The sequence below is a fragment of the Phoenix dactylifera genome, chromosome 9 (assembly GCF_009389715.1).
Source record: "Phoenix dactylifera cultivar Barhee BC4 chromosome 9, palm_55x_up_171113_PBpolish2nd_filt_p, whole genome shotgun sequence".
In the NCBI taxonomy this organism is placed as follows: Eukaryota; Viridiplantae; Streptophyta; class Magnoliopsida; order Arecales; family Arecaceae; genus Phoenix; species Phoenix dactylifera.
The window spans coordinates 13266537-13291240 of NC_052400.1; the positions used below are offsets into that span (position 1 = coordinate 13266537).

A 24704-nucleotide genomic window follows, 5' to 3' on the forward strand; every position below is an offset into this window, starting at 1 on the left:
TGCGGGCTGGTAACTGGCCAATCCTCTGCGGAGTTCAAGATTATGCCAGCCCACTTTTATAGGCAACAAATTTTCCCCTACATTGGCCGAAAAAGGACGTGAGAGCACGCATCAAGGTGCGAGTTTTCTGTCAAGGGTCCAGAGGTACGTGGCTTTTGTCATATACAAAGGGTATAACCCCTGTCATATCATATCAGAGTGTAGGAGATGCCGGTTGGAAACTGGAATTAGCTCTGTCATTTCACAAAGTTTACCAGTTGGAAATGGAGCTTCAAAATTAGAATTATTCGAAAGAGTTTTATACTATACATCATCATTTAGAACAGTTTTTTTTGGGAGAGACTTGCGGCCATTTTTTTCTTTCTTTGTCTTTTTTTTTTTGAATTTTTATGAGTGTAGCTCGTAGAGTCACTGTTGTATCAAAAAAGAAAAAAAGAAGTAGAATTATATTTTAATCAGAAGAAAATTAAAGGAATTGAGGCTTATCTCGATGTTTTGATCAAAACGAATGTAGCTCGGTAGCGATTTGTCTTTTGGGTGGGACATTCCCAGGGATTTGGATTGGGCTAATTATAGTGTGGGTTGGTCTCACATGATAATTCATATTTCTCTTAGATTATGACCATCATAAATATAAAATGGTTCTTGTTTAGGGCTTCTAGAGTCATGCCCCTTGGTGGTATTCTTTCCATGAAAAAAAAGGTTTTGAGGCAACCTAGATTTTTAAAGATTGCTCATCTTGGCTGATGTTAGCTTAGCATTGCTTATAGTTAAACAATGGCTACTTTTTGAATATCTGCCTTACCTTACCTATCATAGCTTAACTTGGAATTCTTAGGTGCAACTTCAGCGGTTTAACTCCCCCACTCCTAGATTTATGGAATCTAAAATATGGAAAATATTTCCTGTTGTCTATGATATGCACATTAAAATTTTGTCAGATTTGGTGGTTTCATAATCAATCAAATCTCCTTCGTGACAAACAAATGTTACACGCTACGCCAATCCCTTTATGACATATAGTAGGTGTATTGTCCATATGAGCCCCTACTATTAATCTTAGGACTTGTTTGATTTGTAGAAAATTTTTTTCTGCAAAGCTGATATCTAGATATACGATGACCGAAAAAACGGTCTTTACATGTTGGGTTAACTATAGAAAAGTGGCACATTGCAGAGTAACTTATATTTGTGGAACATTTACTTTTCTGAAAAAATTATATAAAATATTAGTCATGTCCTTAATAATAATAAAAATCTCATTCTATATAAAAGTTTAAGGGCATTTTTGAAAAGCAATTTTTTCCCATTTCCAACGGATGAAAATTGAAGTTTTTCATGCCCCGTAGAGATTTTTCTTTTCTATAAAATCTGAAAATCTTATTTTCATAAAAGGCTATATTTTTATCTCTTATCTTTGAAAATTTCCACGAAATATGATTTTTTTTTTTTTTTTTCTGTTGATCATGCTCCTCTCCCTTCCCTTCTCTTTGAACTAAATGAGTCGTTAAAAATATACCTGGAATTTAGCTTGGCAGCCTATATTCATATTCTCCCATTAAATGTTCTCCAATTTGAATTCCTTCCTCTTGTTTACCGCCACGTGTCCGACGAGCTCCACGAGCAGCTTGAAGGATGGACCCGAAGTTGGCATAAAAAAACTTTATGCGGGTGTCTGGAAAATGGTGGTGTTCGGCGGAAGGGTCGGGAAAAACGCGGGGCGAACCAAAGAAGTGAAGGTAGCTGCAGCAAACCAGCGCAGCGCTTTCTTTCCAGTCACTGGCGATCAAAAGCGCGCGCCCGCGAGAAGCCCCCGGCGTGTCCCCGATGGCTTGGATGGACGACCTCCAGACCGCCCTCTCCGCCCGTGGCCTCACCGTCGCCTCCATCCCAGGGAAGGGCCGCGGTCTCGTCACCGCCCGTGACTTCTCACCGGGTCGGTCATCCCATGCTTATCTCCTTCTCTTTCGCGGTGAATTCACACCATCGAAAAACTCTGCTGCAAACCCCTCCTGCTTTCTTTGAGTCCAAAGTGCTCGATGAAATGTCTTGCAAAATATCCTCAAAAACTACTTGCCTCGTCCGATAGGCAGATGGCGAAGCTGAAAATTTTCATGAGTAGGGTCATTGAAGAGCTCGCTCCACAAACTGGGGTAATTAGTGTCTCCTTGTCTTCAAGTTAGGACAAACAAGTGTGGAGATTGATAGTCGATAAAAGATGACATGATCATGATGTTAATGGCAACTGTTGTTGCTGTCCAAGTTGATTGTGATCTTCACGGATGTGGAGTCTACTAAGATTCATATTTTCCTTGGATGAGTGGTTAATGCTATAAAGAGGGGAGTTAAACACCAGCTGAGCCAGAATATTTAAGCACCACACTTTGGTCAACTTGGTAATGCACCTTGAAGAATTTGCCAGTTTTCCTCTAGGATGTGATAGCTGTGGAGTCTATAGTTTCTTATTTACCTCGAATTGATGGATTGACTGAAGAAGAACCAACTGCTAGAAGGCATAATCAATTTCATGATCATTTGCTCATGTATGCCTTATAGCTTATAGAGGGAAGAAATTTCTGGTTGCCAAATTCCAAGCTAGGTGCTGTGGACACAAGCGGATACATGATCTTTTGCTCATAGAGCGAAATACGACTTCCCGGTCAAACTACTCTACTGCTTTGAGGATGGCCCCACTTGATAGTTCCTCCACTTAGCTTCGAATGTACCACTAACTCCTTTGGAGATTGGTAGAAGAGAGGAAATAACATGGAATGTTGGAGAGTACAACAACGAATTTGAGGAATATATTGGATGCCCAAAAACAAACTAGTAGATGGAAACTATTATTGGTTCATGCATCTGTTGACATTTTAACCGCATCTCACCATTCACTTACTGATTAGTATTTGTTGTATTCTAGCTGCAAACCTAGACTGGAATGTGTTTATCGTTTGACATCTGACTTGTGAAATTATGATACTTGATGAGCTGGTGAAATAATGCATCCCTAATTTCTGTAATTCTGACACGAGTTATATCTTGCAGGAGAAGTCATTATTTGTCAAGAGCCTTATGCATCTACACCTAATAAAATTTCTGGTGGCTCAAGTTGTGATGGATGTTTTGCATCCAACAACCTAAGGAAATGTTCAGCTTGTCGGGTTGCATGGTATTGTGGGACCGCATGCCAGGTGTCATATTTTTTTGTCAATTATTTTTTCCATAGATTGTAGCATCATAAATTCACTTTATTGCTTTCTTTGTTTTGGTAATGCCCATCAGTACAAGAACTAACTCAAAAAAGAGTATGGTGATTGACTCTTGGGGCTTTTTTGGTTGCCTGTAAGTGGATGGATGGGAACTCATTTTGCAAAAGGAACTTTGGCTCCCAACTAGCAAGTCACTTCCTGTATTTTTGAGCCCAATTCTTCTCAATGAGTGAACTTACATGGGGCCACTTTGGGACAAATACTTAAAGTAACTTCACACATACCTGCAGTGACCTTGAATGCCTGCTCATGCGCAACCAATTGTGCCCTTAATGTCTGATAAATGTTCATCATATGTGCTCTTTTACTTAGCTTTTGTGCATATATATATATATATATATATATATATATATATATATATGTATTGCACAGTAGGCTTATGTATTTATATAAATCCATGTTAGCACCTTCCTGCATTAGAAGCACACAGAGATAAAAACCTTTGTCGATCATAATGCAGCACCAGACATTGTGACTCATGAAAAATTATGGGAACATTCTTGTGGTAGTCTTCTAATTTGTGAAGGATGTTGTTGCATCCATATGCTAGATGCATGTATATATATATGTACTGCAGTCTTTTCAGGTGTGCAATAGATATATCAGAGGATCAATGATCTGAAAAACAAACCTGATCTAATTGAATGATAAATCTTTTGACTATAGCTCTAAGATCACTTGGATTGTTTCATGAAAGTAAAAGAATATGCCAATATGTCAAGGTTCTTTGTATACTAAGAATGTCAATATGTCAAGGTTCACTATGTACTAAGTCCCCAACAAGGATAGATTTCTACAGCAATTGTAACAGTTTTTCCATTCCAACATTTTATGGCCAGCGATGATAAAGTATATGATCTTCCTGGGAGTTTGAATTGTGATGAGATGTTTGTAATTTTGGTCATTTCCAACTGTTCCATTCTATGAACTGCTGCCTTCAAACCCTTGATTATGCTATGCTAGTTGGGTTCGTCTACCAGGAAAATGCAATAAAGAATGTGATAGTGACTATGGGGACCATCAAGGGCTGTTGATCTAGGAAGATCACCGGATTTGGTGTGGACCACTTTAGCCACTACGAGTATTCAAAATGATCACCAAACTCGATGTGGATCACTTTGGCCACTACGAGTATTTAAGAGAATCACCAAACTCGATGTAGACTAACTACTTTGGCCACTATAGATATCTAGAAGGATCACTAGACTCGATGTGGATAACTTTGGTCACTACGAGTATTCAAGAGGATTACTAAACTCAATGTGGAACACTTTGGCCACTACTAGCAGGGCTGGATAGAGTTCAGGAGCGAGATCGCCACATCGGAAAGCCGAGTCGCAGGTGGCCAAACTTTTGGAGGTCATAACTTGGACATATGATGCTCGATTAAGATAATCTTTTTTTTAAAAAATTGGATAATTTGTCAAGATCTATAACTAGAAGCTTAAGTTGGAATGAAATTCTATCCTCTAGGCTCCGAAACAGGCTGGCTAAACCGAAAGTTTTCTTTTCGAATAAGATTTTGACCGGGTGCAGCTCTCTATTTGAGAAAAATCAGTCGGAGCGACAGAAGACAGAGTTGATGTATAAATCGAGATTTACCTCCTCAAGAATTTTAGCTTTTTCTAGAATATTTCTAAATTTTAGCTTTTTTAGAATATTTTTATTAGTCATATTTATTTTAGGATACCTAATCCTGTTCGAACTAGAAGAGGAATCCAACCTAAATTGTGAAAGGAAGGACCTTACTAGTATTATAAATAGAGGCTATATACCTCAATTTAGTGTATTTGGAGAATTAATGAAAGAAAAGAAAATTTAATGCACTACATTCGAAATACTACTATCTTCATCTAGTTATCTTCCGAGAAATTCGAGTTGAACAAATTGAAGGAAATCTTCATTCTCCCTGATCGGATCAGCTGTGGACCCCAAGGACTCTGGAATTTACAAGTGATAATCTTCCTACCCTTAATTTCAAAAATAGGGCCCACCCAATTTTCAACAAGTGCATTGAGGTGGAAGTATAAATTATTGCAGTTGTGGAAATATGAATTCCACAGCCTATCAGATGTATAGGCAAAATAATCACATGGTTCCCACTTTCTTCCATCACTATAATGATGGTACAGAGAGTTGGCGAAGAAACAAAATGACTGCTGTAAGTTTGACAATTGCTTATTTTGTCATCTAATGTTTGGACTATGTTTTATTGTTATCAGAAATCAGAATGGAAGTTACATCAACTAGAATGCCAAGCTCTTGTGGCTCTCAGTGAGGAGAGAAAGAAAAAGCTCACTCCTACTATTCGTCTAATGGTGAGACTGATACTAAGGAGAAAATTGCAAAATGAGCAGGTGAATTACATATTTGATATTGTTTGGACTTTGGAACTTTGGATAGCATGTTCTGCAAACTTCTTGCATGTTCATTTCCTGTTTTTCTTTCCATCTGCCCAGCTGAAAGCTATGTTGTCACCTTTTCCTGCAAGTTGCTACAGTTGCTTGGATAGAACTTATTTAGATCATTAATTTTGTTAATAATTTTCTGTAGCAGCTCTTTTTCTTATGTAACAATTGAGCATATGATCCTGTTAGTTTCTATTTCAACTTTTCATCCTCTTTATGTGTACTAGTGATCAGTAGCTCTTTTGTTTGAATTTCTCATTTTTCTTCAGTTCTTTCTTGTTGTTTCAAAAATTTTTATTAGTATTAATGCATAATGGCCTCTTATCAAACTTAATTTTCTTCAACTCTCCTTGTTGTACAAGGTAGCACAGATACGTGATTAATAATTAATTGAGATAGGTACGATGCTGCCTATGTTGCTATGCTAATTTTTTTTGGGAATGCAGAGCGAAAATCTTATATATTTCTCTTAATATCTTATTATACTGTTCAATAATTAATACCCATACCATGATATTTTTGTAGGTACTACTAGAACCTATATTTCTCAATTTCAATTGATTTGCTCGAAGCTACCAATAAGTACAATTGCTTTCAGTTACTAACATATGACCAATTCTTTTCAATGCTTCGCAACTAGCAATGGAGGATTGAACTATTTTATTTGCACCTCAATTTAGTTGGGGAAGCACCATGCTGATACTTGATACATACCATCATCCTAAGATATGCAACACTCCCTTTATACAAACAACTAGCTGCCCAAAATATGCAAGAAAACCATATATTTGACATCTACACTACCTTAATCTGCTAGTAAATCTAAATAGCTTACACTATAGATGCATGCTAAATATGTCATATCAGCACACGGTATGGCCAGGTGCCAGTATGGGTGCCAAAACTGGTACTTGAACCTTCTTGGTGATATCTATCTATCTATCTATCTATCGGTATGGATATATGGTAAATTGGGTTTTTCCTTGTCGATGTTACATCTCTCTTTAGTTAGCTATTAAATTGTTCTATCATTATAATGAAGGCTTTTTATTTATAAATAGACTTAATTTTTCAGATTTTGTCATCTTCTGTATTTGATTTGATGGTTGTGTTTAAGTACTTCTTGGTGTCCCTACACAGGAAATGAAGTCCTAATGCTACAAAGTAATGTAAAAGATTATACGTTTAACTTTGTATTAGACTAAGTCTGCGAAGTATGGCTGAAAGACTCTCTCTCTCTCTCTCTCTCTCTCTCTCTTGCTTGTGTTTGTGTTCAAATATGTAATGTTGCATGGTTTCTAAAATCCTGTTGAGACAAGATGTGTTGATTCATTACTATACTGGGGTTACAATTTATTTATGAACCAACTATTAGAGCAATTTATGCATTAGAGTTGTGCACTGTGACGTACTTTTCTTGTCCTTTTGTTTAGGTTATTCCAATTACTGCAATAGATAACTACAGCTTGGTGGAGGCTTTGGAATCTCGTATCCTAGATTTATTTTCATTTGGTGGAAAATTTATTTCAGTGCCATATTTCTATGATACATTCTTTGTTTTATAATTATATGCACCAAGATATCTCTGATGTTGATAAGGAACAGCTAGTGCTTTATGCACAGATGGCCAACCTTGTCAAGTTAGTACTTCCTTCACTGGAGATTGATTTACAGGAGATCACACACAATTTTTCAAAGGTGAATTTGAAATTAATGTTGCATACTTGCTGTACAATTGTCTGTGTTTTTTACTTTTTTTAAAAAAACTAATTTAGGCTATTGCACACAGAGACAGTTTGTCATTTATTTTTTCTTACATCTAGGATCAAATTGTCATTTCACCAGAACAAACAATGCAACAAAAATACCTGGGAGAAATAGGAATAAGCAGGACATCATGTGCAAACCATAACCATAAGGTCCATAACCATAAAGCCTTGTCTCAAAATCTGGACATAAGTTATTGAGTATCTCTAAAAATGGTTTCATCACATTCATGTTTAGAACTCATCCTTTACTGTACCATATTTGGCTTTTTTTTTGCTATTTGATTGGATGAAAACCTATTTAATTGCTTATCTCATATCTGGGTGTTATCAATACCTATTCGATAACTTCATTCCATATCTGTGGGTGTATGTATGTGGGTGTTTGCATCCATGCTGTGTAGAATGTTTAGTGCATTCTGCATAAAGACTTATGTATGTCTGTATATTTGTGTGAACTAGAAATAGTTGGGAAAAGAAATGATCAATTTTGTACTAAAGTTGCCTAGGCACCTTGATGATAGGCAAGGTCTATTACCTGCGGTTGGCTAGTGATTCATTAGTATTTGTGCTTTCTTACTGGCTCATAATGTATGTTGACCCTCCATAGAATGTTGTTAATTTCCATGAAGAGGCAACTTTGGGCAAGAAGGGAGTTTATCACAAATCAAGAAGGTCAGCTGATGGGTACGGAGACTTGTGTAGTTCAAGCTGATACAACTGGAGCAACCCTTTAAGGCTCCCCTAGACTTGGATAAACATAAGGGAACATGGCAGATCGAGTGACTTACAAGATGAAGAGCCCTATAGGAACAGAATTTTTAAGTCAAATGTATGTCTCTCATCTGCAAGAGTCCTGATGCTGTTAGTGTAAAGAAAATATAGATTGCCAATGGATCTTAAATCAGATTGCTTTTGGAAAGGGATAGTGATAACCGATCACTATGCTTGTGCAAGTGTTGTTCCAGAAATTAAACTGCAAATGGGGTTTCCAGATGCTTGCTCAAGATGAACATTAGAAGGCCTATGGCATTGGTTTCTGCAAGCTTCTATATACCAAGTTGAAAACAATAGGTTATTATGAGAGGTGAATATATTGGACATCTTCTTGTGTTCTTTAAGGCTATAATTTCATTAGTGAATCCTTTCCAAATGTTTTTTTCCAGTGTCTGGCTAAGGCAGGTAGATTGGCTCTCGTATCTTTTTAATATTTTGTTGCTTAGTTTAACACTTGAAAAGTAAAAATTGCTTGGATTTAAATCTACAAAAAGGTCCCAAAACCAATGTTGACATGAATTGTTGACTAATCCTCATTCTGAAGTTCACACCAGAAATATTTACTAGCACACTCTTTATTGCCCAGAGTTTTCAACTGTATTAGGTTGCTGGCACTGATATGTGGCAGCCATTCCACACCCCGAAAGCATATCACCGCACATCCACCTTTCACTACTATCTCAAAGGTAATCATTAATATTTTCACCTCATACATGTTATATATAATTTGCATACAGACACACATGCCCATAAACAGGGATACTGGCATATCCAACACTTATACAGAGTTAGATGTTTATATCTGTGTACACATGTATGTTTGTTTGCATACACATATTCTTTACGACATGTTGTGATAAATATGATGCAGCTGGCATGCAATGCTCATACGATCTGTGATAATGAACTTAGACCCCTGGGGATTGGACTATATCCTGTAATTTCCATCATTAACCACAGGTTCATAGCTTGTATATATGTTCTTTATTATTTTTCTGCAAAAGCTTCTTCTAGTGAATTCTTTTCTTAGGTCTAAATTGGAGAAATTTCTGTGCTGGAAATATTTGGAATTTCAGTTGTTTGCCCAATTCAGTTTTGGTATTTGAAGGTCGAGTAGCTTTTGTCCGTGCTATGGAACCTATACCTAAGGGTACTGAGGTGGGTTCTTTCTCCTATATCTTCGCTTGAACTTGGTCATTATCATTTTAATTACAATATCATTCAATTTCCAGGGATATGGACTTGGTTTGAAGGTACTAACGTCTTTCTCCTTGTCAGGTCTTGATAAGTTATATAGAAACTGCGGCAACCACCCAGACACGACAAAAAGATCTCAAGCAGTATTTTTTCACCTGCACATGTTCTTGCTGCACAAAGGTTTTTGGTTAATTTATTTATTTTAGTGGCCTGTTCCCTTTGTTTTTGGAATTCACTTTCTGCTTAGTTTGAATTTTTCATGACCTGGTTTTGCTGTCAAATTGTCAAGAATTCATATGAGGAGCTTCGAGAAAATGCTATCCTGGAAGGTTATAGATGTAAGGACAAGAAATGCAATGGCTTCTTGCTTCTTGAGTCAGGTTAGTCCAGAAATGACCTATGTAAACTGTGTTAACTAATGAAATTCTTCTTTATTTAAATTTTCATTTTAATGCACGATGTCAAATGTTTAACTGAGCACTGTATGCAGATAAAAAAGCTTTTCTGTGCCAGCAATGTGGCCTTGCTAGGGATCAACAAGAGATAAAGAAGATTGCTAGTGAAGTAGCAGAATTATCAGAAAAAGCTTCTACCATTCTGTCCTCTGGCAGTATCCTGATCTGTGTTCACCTGCTAAAATAGCAGGCCATAACATATGCTTGAATTTCATGATTTATAATTTATGTTTTCTTGTTTTATGGAATTATACATATAACTGTTGCAAGGACAGTGATTCATCAATTGGTTCTGGCTATTTTTAATTCTTATGCCAATTTCAAAATCTTGACAAGAAAATAGATTATTCTGAAGCAAGTGCTATATACAAAACCATCGAGCAGCTCCAGGTTAAGCTCTGTCATCAATTTTCAATCAATTTGCTGCGAACCCGTGAGATTCTCATAAAGGTGTGGTCACTACTTGATCACTTCTTTGTGTATCTCCTTGCTTTCTAACATTATCCTTTCTAACTGATGTATGAATAACACCACATATTTTGGAGATAAATTACTACCTTTTCTAATGATTACTACTCTTTTCAAATTATGTTTTAGAATTTAGTTCCAAAAATACAAAGTATGCTGAACAAAAACACCACATCCACTTTTGCATCAGATAATCTACATATTTATGTTTGTATGCTTTAACATTTGAAATAGATAATCCGTTGCTCTTTCTGTCAGAAATTTACTGTTGTTTGTCTATTGATGCAAATCAATTCATATATGATTTTTGATACTTGTGCAGATCTTGATGGAGCTAAAAGACTGGAGAGGTGCCTTAACATATTGCAGATTAACAATTCCAGTTTATCAAAGTATGGCAGATATGCATTCATTAATAAATAGTAAACCTATGATGCTTAGTTCTTTGAATGGCTTTTCAACCATTAGTGTTTAGTTGTCCTTATATGTTGGTTTATGCTACTGAAAACAGTATACATTATAAACATTGGATGCTAAGACCTAAGTTACCTTCTTCATATATAAGGTTGTTTCAGGAAAAGATCTACCTTTCTGTGTTGGTATAACTTCAATCAACTCAATGTCTTATGCTTCCACATTGTATTGATCAAATTATGTGCCATGCAGTCACCATGAAATCTACATTCCTACTGCAATTTACCCTGCTTATAATACAAATAATTTGCGAAGTATGAACTCTATCAAAATCTAGATTTTATTTAACTGTTACTTGATGTTACTGGCTTATGTATTAATTCCTATTTCGTGAATATATTCTATTTGTCGTAACTTTCTCATTATCTATTGCTTTTTTGTTGTGCATATTTGCACGCTAAAAACGGTTAGCTTTAGTTTATAAAGTCAACCTCATATAAATGGGATAAATCTATTGGTTAAGGTGTAATAAACTACTTATATTGACTTTAGCTGCAATGAACATGTTAGAAATTCAGGTGCATGGGTACAAGCGGGATGGCTGACCTAAATCCAACCCAAAATGACCAGATTGATACCCAGAAAGCAACTCAGTGAGGCAGTTCTGGATTCAAATTAGAGTCATCTTTGATTCAAGTATAAATCATTTAGAAATTGACCTAAACTATAATTATATTTGACCTAACTATAAATCATTTATAATTCAAAACTTCTAGATAGTTTTGTTTATGAACTCAGTGCTTTAAGTCTAAAGCAGATTAGAATTTAGAAATATAAACATTAAAATCTCGTACCAAAAAACAAGTAAAAATAAAAATATTGAAAATTTTGGAAAGGATGTAGGGAATAATTCCATTTCAAGAATGCATAGACATCATACTAGACTATTAACACGTTGTCTGTATGTATAGCTTTAGTGGTTTTAATCTGAAACTAGTAAGAATATGTAATAAGAAAGTTGGAACTAAAAGAGAAATAGTAAAACAATACGTTAGACATCATTTAGAGATAAGTAAACTTACTGAATTCTTGAGTGATGAGAATCAGTTAATTGCTTCTTCCTTGCTGCAGGAGTCTATCCAGCAGTTCACCCGCTGCTAGGGCTGCAATTCTGTGCTTGCGGGAAGCTTGAGTGGTAAGAATCAATTAATCCCTTTTTCCAACAATCTTTTGGTAGTTTCTATGTGAACATTTGTGTTCTTTGCAATCTTGGTACATCTGGTTAGCTTGTTCAGGATAACCTATAAAAGTTATAAGCTCACTTAGGTATCTCCAAAATATGCTAAACAATGAGAAAAAAAGAGTTGATTTTTGTAAGGTTAGAAACTAATGTGGACATTGGGAAATGTATCAAAAGACTGACTAATGGATTAGATGGTCTTTTTTTATGGTTGACCTATACAGAGTTGGAAAGTTATCCATCTAAGCAAAACACTGTTGCAACTTTCTTGGGTGGCAGCAGCCTAGTGCCTTGCATATGTATCGTAGAGGTTTGGTAGTACATTGTGGAACTGTGATCAGAAGATTAAGGCTGGAATTCTGGATAATATAGAAGTACGTGTGGTGATGTACTGACGTATAATTGGAAAGGCTTTGTTTGGCTTCATTATCCTGAAGCTGGGTCCCACCTTAAAACAACGAAAAGTCCCCCCTGCAGGCCCCAGCCATCCAGATTTCTCTGGGCCCCACCAGATTGTATGGGAGAGGAAAAATGAAAAAAAAAACATGCAAGCACGTCCTAGACTCTAATTTTACTTTAATTCCTAAAATACGATGCCAATCCTAGCTTAAAAAGAAACAAAAAGTGCAAGGCAATATACTTGATCATTCTCTGAAAGGTTGATAAGAGTATCTTCTCTTCAATGTAAAAGAATCTAACCTACTTAATTCTCTAACCCTGTAGTAGTAATTTATTTTGCTAAACTTTGATCAAGACTATCAGAGTACATTGGGTTTTAGGTGCTTGATCTGAAACGGATTGTTCTTTAGTATGAAGCATATTGAAATTCATGCTGGAAGAAGAATATTCTTAGATCTAAGTTAATGTTGAGAAAATGCTTCCGCGAATTCAAAGAAATGAAATGATAAAACAGTATCTCAGCACACCTGCAGATGCAGTAAGTTTACCCTGCAAACCAGTTTTGACAGAAACTCCAGAACGACTGAGTTTTGGATCATTTCTGATGAGATGAGTATGTTTTAGTTTTGGAATCAGTGTTTTTGTTGAAACTTCAAACCATGTCTTTTTTTTTTCCTTTTCCTTCTCTAGGCAGAACCTCACCTTAAATGCTCACTCCTCTCTCCTTTCCTGCATGTGTTTGGTACTATTTGGATTCCTAGTTATAATGTTTATGGCTTTCCAACTGCACTTTTTAGTAGTTTTTTCGGAGGGGTTACCTGAAGTTACTGAGCTGGTGTTGGAATTTCCAAGCGCTTCCACTTACTGTTTATTAAATCTTTTTAGAAAGTGATTCCCCCCATTCCTGTAATTTTGTGAATGCAAGCTCAGTAATCTGTCCATACCCTCCTAGGCCTCCCTTTCTCTGTCTCTTCTCCTTGACTGAATTGTGGGCTACAGGTTGTTATCTGCCTGCCTAATTGATCATTATTATCTCCAAACTCAACTGTTTTAGATGCATTTAATGAATGAGTTGCAAGTCCAGATCCCAACTAGATTAATGGTTTGTTTACTAAGTGAAGCCTGTTTGGAAGCTGAGACAAAACTTGTGAAGTGAAATCACTTGAATCGAAAATTAATTGTCATTGGTTATTTGTGGAAATCTTGGCAGCTGCTAGCTGAAAATATATTTCTCCTCCTCCTGCAGGGCACTTGGGTGCACTGAGGATGCTCTCAAATCATTCGCCAAGGCAATGGATGTACTCCGAATTACTCATGGGACTGGTACACCTTTTATGAGAGATCTATCAAGGCAGCTTGAGGAGGCACGCGCTGAAGCTTCTTATAAGCTCTCAGCCAGTGATTGACAACATCGCAACTAATTTACTGACTTCCAGAGATGCTGACAATAGAAATCTTCCAATATTGTCGAGAATCCTCAAGTTGCCGCACATTCTAGCAGCCATGGAAGAGATCTGAGTAAAACATTGAACTGAACTGTCGGTACGTCGTGTTCAGAATGTTGCTATAGTTAGTGGTTGGAGCTTGCTCGCCCCAGATTTTTATCTTTTCTTTCTAATTTTGCTTAAATACTGAATTATTGAAACATGTATTACTGATATTTTTTTATGTATTCTTAAATATTGTGGTTTGGATACAAAAAGGGTAAATGAAAAAACTTTTTGTCATGTTAAAGGCCTGTGGTTCCATTTGTCATAGTGACAATATTCTCCTAACTTTTGGATAGAGGTTACCAAATTGCTCATGATTTTTCGACTGGCTGGATGAGTCCCTGAATCATTCTTACAAGTAATTCACAAATGTCATGATTCATTCACCATGGATCAAAAAATACTCGTGGGTTGCAAATTGAAGTTGTTGCATGTTTACCTCTATGTTCTGCTTTTGCGAAGCTTCCTGTAGTGCTATGAATGAATTGGTCCGAGCCCTAGCAATTCTGCATTTTGTATGGATACAATTATAGACATCCCAGAACAAGAAATCATGCAACTTAGCAACCATATATGAGAAGATGTTCTAAGGTCCATACCTAATCTGCTCTGCTGTACTATTTGCTTCTCTGTGTATATGTGCAGCTTTAAATAGCTTTTTTATAAAAGTCGATGCGTTCGAACCAAATCGGGGCACAGCATATGCAATCATGATACTTGCATTGATCGGGACTCCAATTCATATCCATCCATTGGTCAACTCCTGTCATCCATTTTGACACCTAAATTGAGTCAGTTCAATCCAACGCGACTGCCCTCTCTAACAAGAACATGTAACAGGAGGGGAGGAAAAGAAAGACCAATCCAATCTCCCATAACCTCATCGTTATTTATAACTTGACCTGACCCGATCCAACTTGACTTGATCTGACACAAATAGCACCATCCTAACGACCTGAGTCTGATCGAGCTCTGGCTCACACACCCGAATCTAACCTGTTTACCATTAGCATCAAAAGTAATTAGCTCCACCAAAATCCAAACCCATAAGAGTTCGAATCCTCTTTAGGGCTCGTTTGGTTCGCGGGAAAAGAAGGGGGGAAAGTGTGGTCAACGGGAAAGTAATGAGATGCCTCTTGTTTGGTTGGAGTTTTCAAAGGAGAGAGAAGGGAAAGTTATATTCCCATGGGAATGTGATTCCCACATTTCATGGGAAAGTCTTTCCAATGAGAAACATGGGAAAGTTACTTTCCCATGAGGCGGGAATCACTCCATTTTTACTTTTTCCCAAAAAGTCCTTTCAGCATTAAAGAAGCATTAAAGAGGCATTAAAAACCTAATATATAACTTTTCTAGGAAAGTGGATGGCCAACCAAACATAAGCACCTTGGAAATTTGTCACTTTTCCACGGTCAACCAAACGAACCAAAAGTACTTTCCTAGGCATCCTCTTTCTAGAAATTTGTTTCCCAGAAATCATATTCCTAGGAAGGAAAATGCTTCCCGCGAACCAAACGAGCCCTTAGAAGAAACCGTGGCCGAGCCGGTCCAAACGTGCGCACTATTCCAAAAGCGCAACACGGCCGATGGATGTGCAGAGCGGCAATATTAGCCTTTTCAAATTGCCTCCTTCGGTCCTTCCTCTACCTCCTACGAGGACGACGAAACAACACTTCCTCCTTTCCCTTCTCCTTCGCCGCTCTTAGAATCTCGATAAGAAGCGAAGACCGGCGTTCCGTTCGGGGCTCCGCCGATGGACGGCACCCCGACCCCTCCGCCGCTGTGGACCTTCCCGTGATCCGCTCCTCCGCCGCCGCCCTCCGCCTCCTCCTCTCCGACGAGATGCCGTTTCGTTCCGCCGCCGATGGAAAGGAAGGCTAACCTTCCGCCTCCCCCGAGGTCGAGCAGCCAGATCCCTCCGATCGCCGGAGAGGCCAATCTGACCTCCTCTTCTTCCTCCTCCTCCTCCCTCTCACCCCGGGATTTCCTCCGACATGTTCATGCGGTCTTTAAGCGCCACAGACCTCTCGGTAAGATCCCAATTCTTGTTCTTTTTCCTAAGATTTGGTCGATGTTCAGTTGCCATGCCTCTCCTTTGGGACGGAATCTAGGGCTTTCGGTTCCAGTTCGTCCAAAATTGATTCTTTTTATCTATATTCGTGGATTGCTAAAAAAATTAGAGTCCTTGACACTGAATAGAGAGCCCTAGTGGTATGATTAGTCTCTGGCTGATTTGTTAATCGATTTGTGTTTCTTCTTGAGAGGATTCCAGGTATGATGCATTCTAACGTTACCCGTGCGAGCCGTGTCTTGGTTTCACAAACAGAGCCTTCGAGGAGCACTGCTTCTGCGCCTTCCGTAAGTGGAAATCCTTTCAGTAAGACAGTGTCACAAATTGGAGCAGTTGTAGGAGGTACGAGGTTACCGAATGTGGCATCTGATCAGAGGAAGGATAATGCGGCTGAAGTGGTGACGACTCCTCAAGGGGATTCCTCGCTTACTCCCCCATCAATTATCGGAACTATAACTACAGTGCATGATGAGAACATGAGCCCGTTTGACTTGCCAAAGGGCGATTCTGAACTCCTGGTTGATCAAAAAAAGTCATCTTTCTCAGTTTCTTCTTTTCACTTGGCATCCCCACATGCTTTGGCTGATGATCATTTGAAGAAGGATCAGTTTGCTTCAGCTATCAATGCCCATATAACTTTTCAGAGTAAGAGAAATTTTGAACTGCTTACTGATTGCTATCATGAGTTGAGAGTCTGTCTTTGAAGAGCTATTGTTGTTGTAACTGCATTGTTTTGTTCCATGCATAGTTCTGTGTCTCTTTGCTTCTCTTAGGTTCTTCTTATGCAGGTGCTAATACAAGAATGACCACTGATAGTACAATGGACGACATTTCATCTTATATGGGTTCTCTTGCATTGACAGAGGGGGAAAGCTATTTGAACACTCAGGCAGCCACAAATGATCAGGATCCAATGCAGCAGGGTCATGGGAATATGGAAGTGTCTGGGAGCACTGCTAAGTTTGGTGGGAGTACATTGTTGGAGAAGAGGATCGAACAGAGTCATAATCAGCATTTTGCAGAGCCAACAACTCGGTCTTCAGTTATGGGCTCTTCATGTGTCACTACAATGTCAGTCCATTCAGGCCCTACTTTTCAGTGCACGCGTGCTCCTCTGGCTGGGCAGACTGCCTTTCCACAACAAATGTCATCATCTACTACAGAGAACTCATCATGTGTTCTGGACAATGCCCTTGCTGAGGGGCGAGGGAGTGTCTTGAAGGAAGCTGATGGGCTTCAGAATCATCAACAGGGTCTTCATTTGGGTGGAAGTGTAAAGGAGATAGGGCCTTCTGGTGATGCCAACCGTTTGCAATCTCAGGCTCTGCCAGCAAACAATCCATCATCGAATATGGATTTGGGGCCATCTCAATCTAACAAAGTAGAGAAGGCTCCTCGTAAAAAGAAGTACGACCCTGATGTATTTTTCAAAGTTAATGGAAAGCTCTATCAAAAGCTTGGTAAGATAGGCAGTGGAGGAAGTAGTGAAGTTCACAAAGTCATATCATCAGACTGCACGATATATGCTCTGAAAAAGATCAAACTCAAAGGCCGTGACTATCCTACTGCTTGTGGATTTTGTCAAGAGATTGTGTATTTGAACAGGCTGAAAGGGAAGAACAATATTATTCAACTTGTTGATTACGAGGTACTAGCTTGCGTGGCCAATCATATTGCTGTATGATTTTCTTATACCTTTTTATTGAATAGGAATTTCTTGCTACATGTATCATTAGAACTTCAAAAAATTGCATCAAACATTTTCTTTATAGAAACAAATTCAGCTAGCCTAATTATATAAACTTTTATTATCATATGATATTTAGTGTTAAATGTGCTAATTAGTTCAAACCTACTCAATACCCCTCTAAATTTTACACGAGTACCTCATACATGTAAACATTCTTTTCTCAATGTTAAATGCTTGAATTAGAGCTGGTGTGTTTACAAACTGTTTCTTTCCTTGAGCTCTTGTCCGCTCCTTTTCTATTTGCAAACCCTGGGAGCAGATGACTATGGAAATGATACAACTTGAGGGAACCCAGTATGTAAAAGCTGCTACCAAAAGTGTTGAACTGATTACAAGCATAAGCTGTATAGTACCTCTCAAGTGCATAGACCAACAATAGGATAATTTATCAATTTCTCCATTGGATGTTGAAAATGCTGACATTATAAAAGGCTCTATCTCTTGATTACACCCTCTGTTAATGAATTTTTATTGCAAGTTTAAAACAAACTTTTATGTGGAATTGAATATCCTTGATCTTATAATTTATACAAAAGTAGTATCTCAAGGATCATGATTCTTCATTTCGGAGCAAGAGAACTTCTTGGTGTTGACTTTTTGGGAGTTGTTCTATGTAGCCACAATTTCGGGTCACTTGTATTAGGAAGACATTGTCGGCTCAGCATGCTTATAGACTCAGTATTGCCTACATTTAGCCTGTCAAATAGCCCTAGTAAATCTTCCAAACCATGCTGTAATTATTATATGTAGGACACAAATGACCTTCCTAAGTTTACAGAGTTTATCCTTGATGAATGTATCATAATGGAAATCGATGACTAAGAAGAGCTAGAGCATGTTTAATGGTTACAGCTTACAATAACCCAAAAAGTAATAGTCTGTGGGTAGGTGGAAAATATATCTGCTTCTATTCTTATATACAACAATAGGTAAGTTTGGGTTAATTGTAGTTTGAGAAGACAAGAGAAAGAAGTATGTTGATGAGGCAGTAGAAACCATCCCTGGAACTTTGTCTATTCACTCTTCTTAGTCCAAAATTTTATATCCTATTTATTTAAAACTAGTTAGACTTATGACTTGTGGCTCATTAGTCTCCTTAATGTTAGAAAGAACAAGGAAAATGTGCATAGGCACATTCTTTGTTACAAATAAAGTAAGGAGTAGATTGAGGATATTTTCTTTCCTCCATTGTTTATAAGGATCAATATGAACGTTGTCCTCGATATAATTACAGCTTAGAGAATGACGTTCAATATTCGAGAAATCTGAAAACATTCAAACGTGATGTGCATGGGGAGAAATTTGCTCTTACCAGGGGATCCCAATATGCTATCTCCTAAGTGGAAGGATAAGCAAACAACTCGTGTAATAAGATGATTTTTCTTTTTTTATTCTTCTTTTGCTGAACCATGAAATACATGGCAGTGACTTTATGAGGTGCCGAGAATTAAGAACAATTAGGGAGTAGAAAGTGGAGTAGTTATCAAGTCAAGAGTTGTCCTGGTGAACCTAACCCACTTCCTTCAAATCACATTCCTAGTCAGATGTTAGGTTTGTTTTCTGCAAAACTTGAAAATGATTGTGTTTGGTGTTCGAAAAATATTGAGAAGAACATATTGTTTATTCTACATTGGATGGAATGTGAATGGAAATAAACAGTATTCAATACCTTATGAAAGTAAATATATTACATTCTCCTTGCGTATATAATTAAGTTATAGTGATTCTATGTGTATCTACATGTCTCTTTCCAGTTTTTAAAGAGAAATGGAGGGAATATCCACCTGCGGTTATTAAATTATACTGGTTATGTGTATATTTGCATGTGGTATATATTTGCACCACTTTGTCCTTCCATTGTTTCTCCATCTAAACTTGAGTTGAAGCCACTTCCGACAACTCTTAAGTATGCTTTAGTTATATTTCGCCCTGATATACATGCCTTCTTTTTCAATTACTATGTAGTGGTATAGATGATATAGATAAACTAAGAAAGCAGCATGACCTTTTATGACTGAACTTGCTTAAGTGCTGTAGGCAATCTATTGAGGTGTCTCTGACAACACCTGCTGTCATCACTAAACGAGTACCTGAAATAGTATGTTGTATTATGCACTATATATGCCCTTCACCTATTGAATTTAGGAGGTGTCATACCAATTCTAGTTTCTTCATATGCTCAGATTGTTTTGAAGCATTGTTGCTATTTCTATTTTTTTTACTTGGCTGCCAATCTATCATTGGAGAAAGGCTAATGTCTGTGCCATGATAGCAGTCAGCAGTTTTGTAAGTTGCAATACTAAGTTGGTATATTAGATTATTTGAATTCAGTAAAATTAATTAACTGGTTAGTATTTTTGCCTTGACCTAATGGGATAACTTTTTTAAAACTGCAGCCTCTCAGCTGCATATGCAGATGTGTGCGCTACACTGGTCCAATTCTGTCTCCATATGCCCCCAGGCTGCATGGTGTAGTGTTAGGCACATGACTAGGCCAAGTGGGCTCCCCCCCCCCCCCCCCAAAAAAAAAAAAAAAAATCTCCTCTCTATTTGATAATTTGTAGCTTTATTTGTTGCATTTTGGTACTTTTAGCATAATAAATAGTAAATAGGAAGATTTCGATACGTTTTCTGCTTAGAATGTCCTGAAATACTAATACGGACCTTAAATTAGAGTGAAACTGTACACTTAGTTCTTCTTCTTTTTCTGAATTTTTATTTTTAACTCTAATTTTCTGCTTATTTTTATTTTTGGTCATTTATTTTTTGATATTCTAAAGTTCCAACTGCATATGTGCCCATATATATACATACATATGCATGTTTTGCATAGGCATTGTTTCAATGTCTCAGCTGGTTGGATACAGTAACCCACTTTTCAAAACCTTGAACAAGATATGTAAGGTTTTGATCCTATTGGTTAAGTTGTCTGAAGAAAACTTTCGCGTGAAAATGCTGAAAAGACCAACTCTTCTACCATCCATGTGTTTCACATTTCAGGACGGTAGTATCTATAAATGTACCTTAGTAGCAAACTGGTGTCACTTTGATATACGAGATACAATCAGCACAAATCCCTAGTAAATTTTGTTTTAGTGGTAAGAATATGTTGCCAATTCTTTCTTGTTGCGTTCATTGAAAAACTACGTGGTTTAATACTTTTTGCACATGTTTTCCCAGCTAGTTATGGCTTTCTGTATTACCAAAATGCAGGAGGTAGCAAACTCGTGCGTAATTTTTATGTTATATAATATCATTTTCTTAGTCTTTACAAATCCATCCTGACTTTCTGGAAAAATAATTTCCAGAAGGAAGAAAAAAAATCATAGTCCTTTTCACTATTCTTTACACTCTTTTTGGACTATGTGCACTCACAGTATGTAATTTCAAGCATTTCTTTGCACTGATGCTTGCTGACTTCATTTTCTAGGTGACAGATAAAACTTTGCTTCAGGAAGTCGTGAATGGCTCCACAACCATAAAGGATGGAAGGATCAAAAATGATGAATATATATACATGGTGCTTGAGTATGGAGAGATTGATTTGGCCCACATGCTTGCACAGAAGTGGAAAGAGATGAATAAGTCAGGTTGGAAACTGGATGAGAATTGGCTACGGTTTTATTGGCAGGTACTCATCAATTTGCTTAATTAGTTGTTTTACATCTTTATGACATTTAGGTAAATTGAGGCATTACAAAGATGACCTTGTTGCTCTTATAAGTTGGAATAAGACATTTGGGTTCTATTTTTTGTCAAGTTGTAGAAGTAGATTGCTAAACTAACTCCTTTCATAAAATACAAATTCTAGAAAATAAATTGTAACTCGTTTACTTGTAGAAGGTGTTCTTCAAATATTTTAAAGCCATGTTGGTTCTTTGTTCGCTCTATATCAACAGTCTAATGGCACGTTTTTCAGCATCATGCACTTTTCAACTGATATCTCTATCACTTTTTAAGGAAACGAAGTGTGGATGGTAAAAATTTGGATTCACCATTATTCCAACTGCATGATAGATCTGACTATTTAAAATTTATGTGGAATAGTCATGCTAGAATTTTTTTTTTTTTTTGGAGTTCACACATTTATCATCTGGTTCAGTTCTAGTAGGGAGGAAACAAATATTTCATCATCATCCGCATAAATCTAAGTATTATGTTATAATTCTGATAAAGGTATTAGATAGTGTAGTGCTTGGTTATGGAGGTTTTGAATGAAAACAGAGTGTAAGAGAAAGGAGGTGAGATGTATAAATGGAATATTCAACCTCAAGAAATTATGCAGTTCACCGTGTTCTATGACAAATCCTTCCAATTTTATTTAGATATTAATGTAAATCATGCATGAAATTGTTAAGACCATATCTTAAATTCGCCGACTTTAGTGTGCACTGACACTAAAATCAAAGTATACGCAAGAATAAATGCAATACAGCCAGCAACATGGCAACCATTTCTTTTTTATGTAAAATTGAGGCTGAACTCCAATCGAGTAGTATCCGATTAGCATTGGTGCGCAAAGAGTGATTTCCATATATTTAGTCTCTACTAACTTATCTCTATAGTGTTTTCAAATAAAACATTGTGTCATTATCGAGTCCATTGATTTGCAGTCTGTGTCAGCTACATTGGTTACATTGGTTACATTAGTGATTGGTGCATGACAGTTCATCATTCAGTATGAGTTACATATGCATCAAATTTGATCATTCTATAGTTCTTTACTTTTCACCTTGCTTACAGAAAGTAAATCCTTTTGCCCCTGCAGCAAATGCTTGAAGCTGTAAATACGATACACGAGGAGCGCATCGTGCACTCTGATTTGAAGCCTGCCAACTTTCTATTAGTCAGAGGCTCGCTGAAGCTTATCGACTTCGGCATTGCAAAAGCTATATTGAGTGACACAACGAACATCCAGCGTGATGCACAGGTTACCACATTTCTATCATCCATTTTTTTTTTCCCTTTGAACTTCATTATTAAGTTAAATAAATAGAGGAAAAATCAAGAATATTTTCTGTTGGCTACTCAAATTCAGGTGGGAACCCTAAACTACATGTCTCCAGAAGCATTCATGTGCAATGAGCAAGATGCTGACGGGAACACTATTAAGTGTGGCCGCCCATCAGACATCTGGTCTCTTGGCTGCATTCTTTACCAGATGGTATATGGTAAGACACCATTAGCAGAATACAAGACCTTTTGGGCCAAGTTCAAAGTCGTAACTGATCGAAACCATGAGATCGCGTATGCACCAGTCTCCAATCCATGGCTTATCGATCTCATGCGGAGATGTCTTGCTTGGGATCGCAACGAGAGGTTGAGAATACCGCAGCTTCTTCAACACCCATTTCTTGTTCCTCCAATTCTACGAGCCCCGCCTCCACTCCATGATCACCCTTCGAAACTGCTTATGCACCAGCTTGAAGCCTATTGGGATGAACCCGAAGTGTCTAGGCTACGTTCTGAGCTGCATGAAGCTGTTGTCAAGATTGAGAAAAGACGGCAGGATCGAAGCATGCATGTAGAAACAAACGTCTCTTGATGCGTACAAAACCTGCATGAGAAAATGTCATCTCGTACCACAGCCTGCTTGCTTGTATTGTCCTGGGCAAAAAGATGAATCCTTCGTGCAGACAAAATGGTCCAGATTTCGCGCTGTAAACGAATCGATCATATCATGAGAGATCATACTAATGCTTCTGTGGGAGTGCCATCGCGGGCCCCGCATGAATACAGACAGGATGGTACAGGTGTCTTGCTAAACTTTTCCAATGTGGATGAGATTCTATAAGGAAACCCGTTGCTATAAACCGGGCAATCACTAACGCCAGCTAAATTGGAGACCCAACGGGAACATTGGCCCATGGGTAGACAAAGGAGTACGTGTGCAAGTTGTTGATTAGCCAGCCGACAGCGATCCTCACCCGACCCTCGAGCTCACCCTGACGGTACTGATGGGGTGGACGAGCCTTTGTCATGGGCTCATAGCCGTCGTCCTCTTTTTCGCTTTCCATTTTTTTTTTCCCTATCTTTTTAGCTATGCCTTTCTCTACGACTGGGACAACACAAGCCAGTCTCCGACTCCATCCACTCTTATACCGCGTGGCCTCCCCCCGTGGCCGCAATGCAAATGGGCCCGCGCGGACGGAACTCCTCGCGGCATCGGTCAACCCGACTCGTACTGCTCAACGCCGGCGAGTGCTCTTGGGTCCGGGGGGGTCCGAAACGTGGCAGTCGCTCCGCACCGGGCCGTCCCGTAGGCCCCGCCCGGTCTGGTCCACGGCCAGACAGCCGACAGCAGCGTAGGCCGAAGAGCTCCGGTCCCGGGTGGGGACGCAGCGCGTGGACCAGACCGCCGACAGTAGCGTAAGCCCGAAGAGCTCCGGTCCCAGGTGCGGACGCAGCGTGCGCGCCGTCCAAAGTACCGGGCGACAGGGACCCGGCTCGGCAGGACCTTCGCTGCGGGACGGACGGCCGGCCGATCGAGTCAAACCGGATCAAAGGACCCCGACCGAATCTCCCTCAGCTGATCCGCTTACTTTTGAGTCTTTCTGCAGAGAAACCAAGCCTCATACTTTAAAAATCCTTAATCGTGGGTTCTTAATCATGGTTCCTTACTTGAGTCCTTTTATTGTTTTATGGGCTCGTTTGGTTCGCGGGAAAAAAAAAGAAAAAAGTGTGGTCAACGGAAAAGTAATAAGATGACTCTTGTTTGGTTGGAGTTTTCAAAGTAGAGGAATAGGAAAGTTGTATTTTCATGAAAACATGATTTCCACATTTCATAGGAAAGTCTTTTCCATGAGAAACATGAGAAAGTTATTTACCATTAGGTAGAAATCACTTCATTTTTATTTTTTCCAAAAAGGCCCTTCAACATTAAAGAGATATTAAAGACTTAACTTTTATTAAGGGTATAATAGGAATTACATATAACTTTTTTCAGAAAAGTGGATGGTCAACCAAACATAAGCACTTTAAAAATCCGTTACTTTTCTAT

The 24704-nt window shown here is 38.2% G+C and overlaps 2 protein-coding genes across 3 annotated transcripts; both read left to right on the forward strand.

Moving 5' to 3' along the window:
• Positions 1-55: 55 nt before the first annotated feature.
• LOC103701842 (histone-lysine N-methyltransferase ASHR1) lies at positions 56-14127 on the forward strand. The gene is made up of 15 exons (XM_008784042.4): positions 56-144; positions 1628-1936; positions 3046-3191; positions 5492-5626; positions 7111-7165; positions 7257-7375; positions 9092-9180; positions 9297-9378; positions 9499-9597; positions 9707-9797; positions 9908-10027; positions 10216-10322; positions 10663-10732; positions 11886-11949; positions 13640-14127. The coding sequence occupies exons 2-15, from the start codon at positions 1828-1830 to the stop codon at positions 13797-13799; spliced, it is 1446 nt and encodes a 481-aa protein (XP_008782264.2). The 5' UTR covers positions 56-144; positions 1628-1827; the 3' UTR covers positions 13800-14127.
• A 1331-nt stretch (positions 14128-15458) lies between these two features.
• On the forward strand, positions 15459-23460 carry LOC103701911 (serine/threonine-protein kinase MPS1-like). Of its 2 annotated transcripts, none has more exons than XM_039130107.1 (6): positions 15459-15913; positions 16156-16599; positions 16743-17602; positions 21135-21335; positions 22473-22634; positions 22743-23460. In XM_039130107.1, exons 1-6 carry the CDS (start codon positions 15748-15750, stop codon positions 23247-23249), a joined length of 2340 nt encoding a protein of 779 aa, XP_038986035.1. In that variant the 5' UTR covers positions 15459-15747; the 3' UTR covers positions 23250-23460. The 2 variants fall into 2 exon arrangements, with proteins under 2 accessions (XP_038986035.1, XP_017696995.2); XM_017841506.3 differs by having other exon boundaries at positions 16818-17602.
• Positions 23461-24704: the final 1244 nt, after the last annotated feature.